This window comes from Agelaius phoeniceus, chromosome 19 (genome assembly GCF_051311805.1).
Source record: "Agelaius phoeniceus isolate bAgePho1 chromosome 19, bAgePho1.hap1, whole genome shotgun sequence".
In the NCBI taxonomy this organism is placed as follows: domain Eukaryota; kingdom Metazoa; phylum Chordata; class Aves; order Passeriformes; family Icteridae; genus Agelaius; species Agelaius phoeniceus.
This window is the reverse complement of record NC_135283.1, coordinates 9,402,536-9,408,620: the sequence shown is the minus strand read 5'-3', so window position 1 is coordinate 9,408,620 and position 6,085 is coordinate 9,402,536. Positions and strand designations below refer to the sequence as shown.

General features: G+C 43.2%; 1 protein-coding gene across 1 annotated transcript; it reads left to right on the top strand.

Moving 5' to 3' along the window:
* The first annotated feature begins 971 nt into the window (after positions 1–971).
* Positions 972–3,990, top strand: COPRS (coordinator of PRMT5 and differentiation stimulator). Its single transcript, XM_054645399.2, has 3 exons — positions 972–1,056; positions 1,595–1,846; positions 3,813–3,990. Exons 1-3 carry the CDS (start codon positions 972–974, stop codon positions 3,980–3,982), a joined length of 507 nt encoding a protein of 168 aa, XP_054501374.2. The 3' UTR covers positions 3,983–3,990.
* The last annotated feature ends 2,095 nt before the right edge of the window (positions 3,991–6,085 follow it).

Below are 6,085 nucleotides of genomic sequence, written 5' to 3'. Positions count from 1 at the left end.
GAAGCTGCGCACAGTGAGCTCCGCAACCAGGGCGCTGTGGGCGGTGGCGGCGTTGCGGGCACCGAGGGCGGATCGGGAGCAGTCGCACCGTCCCTGCCGGCCTCATCCCGGAGCCGCTCCCTGTGCCTCGGGCACAGCCGCGGACCCGCCCGGCTGACGCTGCCCAGGGGCGGCGAAGGGCGGGCGGGGCCGGGCGGTCGATGGTGCCCTTAGGCCGGGCCGCGGGCTCGGCTCCGAAGATTCGGGAGTCCCGGGGAGCGCGGGGCGGGCAGCGGAGGCGGCGGGGCTGCCGTGAGGGCTTGCCCGGAGTTCACGCCCCGCCCGTGGCCACCGGCGGCGGCCCCTGCGGGCCCCGGCTTCCCGCACCCACCGCCGGCTCCTCCTTGTTCCACTGGAAGTGTGAGGAGAACTCGCTGTCCCATTCGCTGTGCGCCCCTCAGAGCAGCTGAGGGTTTCCTCCTGCTCTCCACCCATCTTGGTCCAGCCCCTCAGGGCTGTTAGAGGGTCCTGCTCGGCGCGTGGGCTCCCACAGAGCGGTTGGTTCAGTGTTAATACTTTTACCAGTCCTTGTGTCTTAATTCCCTCTGGTGCTTCCACACTGCGCTCCGAAGGTTCGGGAGTCCCGGGGAGTGCGGGGCGGGAAGCGGAGGCGGCGGGGCCGCCGTGAGGGCTCGCCCGGAGTCCGCGCCCTGCCCTTGGCCCGGGCGGCCAGCGCTCCCAAAGGGGCACGGTTTGGGTCGGGGTTGTGAGGGGATGGGATGTTCTGGGTTGGTGTTAGTGCTAGGGGTGACCGATCGCAGCAGCATAATTAGCTATAGCTCTGCAGATTTGCCTTCTGAAGTGAAAGCCTGTTTGTTGTTGAACCTCTGATTCATCAAGGGAACAAATGGAGACGCTCGGGAACACGTGGGGTAGCAGTTTCATGAGCACTCAAAGCTGCTACTGCATTCTTTAAAAATGTCTCGTAGGTGATGGCTGCTGCCTCTGAGGCTGCAAACTGTGACGGGAAACAGCTTCCTAATAAGACAGAAACGATGATCTGGAAGCCCAGAAAAGGTAGGACAAAACAAAGTAGGTCGCAAATATTGAAACTTGTGCTCTACTTGAGAAATCTACTCAAGTAGATTTTTGGTATTGCATGGGAAATGCCTCTTTACTTACTGCACTAAATTATTTCCATGTAGATATTTGTGTATGCCTAGATACATGAGTAATTAATCAATATGACTTTTTTTTTTAAACCAAAACTTCTTTTTTTTTAAAACCAGAACTTCTTTTTTTTTAATACCTACAGGTGAATGTGGTGAAACAAGACTGCTGTGTCCTTTGCCCTAGTTTACAGAGTTATTTTCCAACAAGAAAATCCTGATTTGTGCTGGTGCTGTGGTACAAGGCTATGTCCACTCTTCCCAAGCATCTGAAATGTGAAGCAGCCCTGTAGTGATATTAAATATATAGGAAACTGCATGTATTACAATAATATTAGTAGTCACAAAGTGCATTTCTGTACCTCTCTGAATTACTATGTGCTGAACACTTAATTGTTCTTGTTTAATTTCTGAGTGTACCTGTTGCTGCTTTCTATTTGTTTTAGAATGTTTGCTGCAGAATATTCCAAATGTTCCTGATGGCAAGTCTGAAGAAAGTGAATCTGCTTCTACCTCCCCCAATGAAGGTGATGTCAGTGGCTCTACTGATGAGGGCTGGTACAATATATATGCTGACCTGGATGTGTGGGATAATGAAGTTTCCAATGTACCTGAGTCTTCAGGGCAGCAAGATGCATCTGAGCATGAGGTGGAGGACTGGGATAAAGAATTGGAGGAGTCTGCATCTGGTCCTTATGGTGAGTACATTTGTGCTTCTTTTGAGTTTGGATAGTTGGAGGTAGGTGCTTTGCAGGAGAATGTGTTTAAGTAACTCCATGTTCTATTTTGGGAAGCAATTTCTTGTTGTGTTGATCTCCTGGATGTGTAATGCACAATTTTGTTGTCAAATACAGGATTTAAAGGTGATGTTGTTGAGTTCACATGAAACTCTTGCTTGATCAATTGAATTCTTAGTGAGTGGCATGGTAAAGAGGTGAATTCCACGTTTGTGTTGAGTTTCTCTGGTGAAGCAAGTTTTCAGTGGTGTATCTTTGTTATTCTGAAGCAGAAGAGAAAGGTACATGGTGTGCAAGAACTAACTTTTTGTGTAAAAATTCTTCAAGAAAATTCAAGACTGTTCATTATAATGTCTCTCTAGAGCATGGAGTTGTTTGGATTAGTGCTCAATCTCTGAGTATGGTTTGTTGTGTTTACTGTGGTTTTTTTGAGTGAGGATTTTGTTTGTTTGTTTGACTTTGGTTTTGTTGAAGCTTGTTCCTCCTAAGTGGTTGTGCATATGAGCAGTCCCATGGACAAAAGTGGCAACAAATAGGAGGAGTGCCACTCACACCTTTTGAGTTGAATTATACCTTCAGTTTGTAACTTGTTTTTATGGTGACTCACATGTTAAAAGAGTCTCAGCCTTCCATTGGCCAGGCTGGTTCTTAGCACAGGATGGATGGAGTTTAGCCAGGAATGACTGATAACCTGCTGTGTCTTTGTTGATGTAGAGTAGTACCATTTCCATTTTCTTCTCATTAATGTGTATCTTTTTGTAATTAATATAATTTTCTTTGCTTAGGAAATATGTTCATTTTACTCTCATAATTAAAATAAACTTTTGTATTTAAATTCCATTGTTTGGTAACAGAAGAAAGTGAGAAAGTTTTTTCAGCCTTTCTGTTAAACCATTCTGATTTTAAAATGGAAATACAGTATTGGTTTTTCACAGTGGGTAATCTGAGAAAAAGACTGTTCTCTTTATGGAGGTTTTCCCTCACTTCCATTCTAGGCTTTCATTTTAATCTCTTATATGCTCAAATTTATGGAATGTTTTGAATTTTGTACTGGAACTGTTCTTCTTTCCCCCTTTATTTAACTTGTTCATCCCACCTGTAGCTCTTTAAATCCTCACAAACTAAGGCAGCTGTGATTATTGGATTCAGGTCCTTCTGAAGGATACTGAGTACAAGTGTCTGAGTTGTTAACTGCTACAAATACAGAAATGTGCTTGATTGGTCACTTCATGGCTTTTTAAGTGTCTTAAGCTCTTGCTGTGATGGCTTGTTTGGCAGTGCTGCTGGAAGGCTGACACGTGGGATATTGTGTTGGGTCTTCTGCTCCTCCATGCTCTGGGCTTTTTCTTTGCTCAGTGTCTGCTGGCTAGAAATCTTTATGCTTCTGTTAAAACAATTTGCCCTATTTTTGTGCTAGATTGGTTAAATACAGGCCCATTAGGCTTAATTCTAGCCTAGTGGCAATGTTGTTCCAAGACAGCTTTTCCAGGACCCAACTCTCCCATTCTGTCCAGTGATCCAGTTCTTAGAGAGCTGCAGGACTCCTCATTGGGATGGTGTTATGAAAGCAGCAGCAAGGGGGAAGGCAAATAAAAGTAATAGTTTCATGAGCCTTTTATTCCCAGGGAAGATGTGAAAGAACTGCCTGTCTTGTAAGAGCTGGTGCCAGACATTCCAAGTCCCAGGTACCTCAGTGAGCTTTCTGGAAAACTGTTTTATCTGTGTGGCATGAACCTTCCTTAAAATGAAGACATTGCCAAATTCAGTGTTCTGTTTGCCTTTTTTTAAGGTCTAATTAATGAGTGCTGGCAGATCAAATTGAAATAGTGAACTGGAAGATGCCCTAGATCTCCATAATAACCTGCTGCACTATTCCACTAATTTCCTGAGTATCTGCCATGGTTTAAACCTTTCATTTTGTCTTTAGATGCGGATGATCTCTCCGGCGGAAGCTTTGAGGAAAAGAATCTTTTCGGCTCACATGTCTGGAAGGAGGATTGGTTTTACAACCCGAGCTGTCACCACACACCTTGCCTTGTTTTTCCACCACGAGTTAGAACAGTTGAGAAGGGCCAGTTTGATGATGCTGATGAATGAGGTTGAGTCTGGTCAGAAGTAAGTTTGGTTTCTGTGTTGGATTATGTTCTTCAGCCATTGAGCTGTGCCAAGTCCCTTGGCTCTTTTGCAGAGTTGGGCCTGAGGCCAGAAATGCGACACCATCTCCAGAGTTTTGCTTAGGCTGTTTCTGAGCTGTTCATAAACTGCTCACCCTTGCTCTGAATACAAGAGTGCAGGTGCTGGGTGTAAGGAGTCAGTGCATTTCTGGAGCTTTTGTTTGTATTACATAGATCTATGTTGCTAATTAATTGCTTGAGGAGAAGTATTTAATTTCTAAACTTCAGCCTGTTTGCCAGGCTTCTGTCAGTTTTGACATGCTGATCCCTGTGTTTTTGTGCAACTTTTAGTTTTGTTTTCTTTACATTTGATGCTGTCAGATTGGTTTGGATGGCTTTAAAAACTCTTCCTCCTTGTCTGTTGTATTTCCATATGGTTCTAAAGTCCATTTGTGATTCTTATGCTGGTGTTTAACAAATCAGCTGTGGTGAATACAGAACAAGTTTTGTGTTTATTTTTATGTATTTCAGCATAAAGGAATTACAAATACATGATAACATTTTGCAAATACATGTGTTGATATACAGGGAGAGCATACTCCATCCAGCAGGAATGCTGGGTGCTTAAGGCTGCCTCCCAACAAAGATTTCTCCAAAGGTCACAACATGAGACCTCCTTGTGTATGGGCATGTTACCCTGGAGTCCCACAGTTGTCTTTATTACATTCTCATGCATCATCACATGTGCAATGACAAAGAGAGTGTCTCTGCTTTTATATATATATATTTCAGCATATCATCTCAGTGTCCTGCAGACAGTAGTGAATTAAGGTTCCTGATGCTGTTCTGCTGTTTGTGTTGTGGCAAATGAGGAGATGGGAACACAAAATACCTCCACAGAGTCTCTAAGAGAAGAGGTGGAACTAGAACCATATCCTTCTCTCCTTTGCTCTGGAGTTAAAGGAGGGGTTCTCAAATGAAGTATATAAGGGGATTGAGTGGCTGGTCAACTGAGTAACAATAACTTTCAACATGCTCATGTTTCATTAAACACTTTTATATCAAAAACATTTTTATGGCTTTGTGTTTAGACACTGGCTGAACTGAAGCACTGTACAATGGGTTTTTTTTTTGTTTCCTTTTTCTTTTTTTTTTTAAATCATCCAGTGTATGAGATCAAATTAATTCATGTTTAGTTTAGAAGAAAGAAGTGAATGACATAGTGATATTTCCTTAATATTTTCCTAGAGAGTACAGAAGGACAAGAGCTTTTCTTTGGGTACCTTTCAATTCCTGGTTATGTTTTGGTACCTAACAGTCAAAGAAGAGTAAAACATAGTGTTGAGGTTGCAAAAAAGAGGGCCAGGTCTTTTATTCCCATGTGATGGAGTTATCTAGGGATTAATATTTCCATCAAAATTTCCTCAGTTATGCTAATAACTGGCTCATCATCTCAAGTGAAAAAATTGATTTGCAATTATAAGTGCAGTATTCATAACGATAAATTGAGTGCAGAATACAGTTGGAAGTAACAATACAGCCATAATTACAATAATTGTAAAAATTCCTCTGGAAACTCCCTGGTTCTTTTCTGAGCCTGTTTATCCTGTGCAGGCCTGGCTGTGGATGACAAGGCCCAAGGCTTCCCTGCAGAGGGCAGCAGAAAATTGTCTGCCCTGCTCGGTGTGCACTGAGCAGCGTGAGCTCCCCGGGCTGGATTTCTAGTGCTGATAGCAATTTAGATCAGAGTTCTGCATTGCCCTGTTGTTCCCCAGTGAGGCTGATTCATGGCCCTGATTAGTTTCTCATTTTTTTTATTTCACTCTGAAGTTATACTTACTGGACTGAAAAATTTCTCCCATGGCTGAGTGAAGAACATCACTTGACTTCAGGCTTAATATATTTTTATTTTTTACTATGCTTGTGGGAGATATCCCACCGTATTCAATAAAGATGAAACTAATAGAATTCTGTGGAAGCAAACCCATCTTTTGTAGAATTGTTTTATAAGGATAACCAAAAAGTCTTTATAACACTGATTAGGATGATTTTTCTTCCTGTACAGTTCCAAAATTCTATCATTCCT

Coding starts and splice junctions, on each gene's coding strand:
- COPRS (XM_054645399.2), top strand. CDS start 972: ATGGCTGCTGCCTCTGAGGCTGCAAACTGTGACGGGAAACAGCTTCCT. Junction 1,057..1,594: donor GATCTGGAAGCCCAGAAAAG/GTAGGACAAAAC, acceptor TATTTGTTTTAG/AATGTTTGCTGCAGAATATT. Junction 1,847..3,812: donor GTCTGCATCTGGTCCTTATG/GTGAGTACATTT, acceptor TTTTGTCTTTAG/ATGCGGATGATCTCTCCGGC.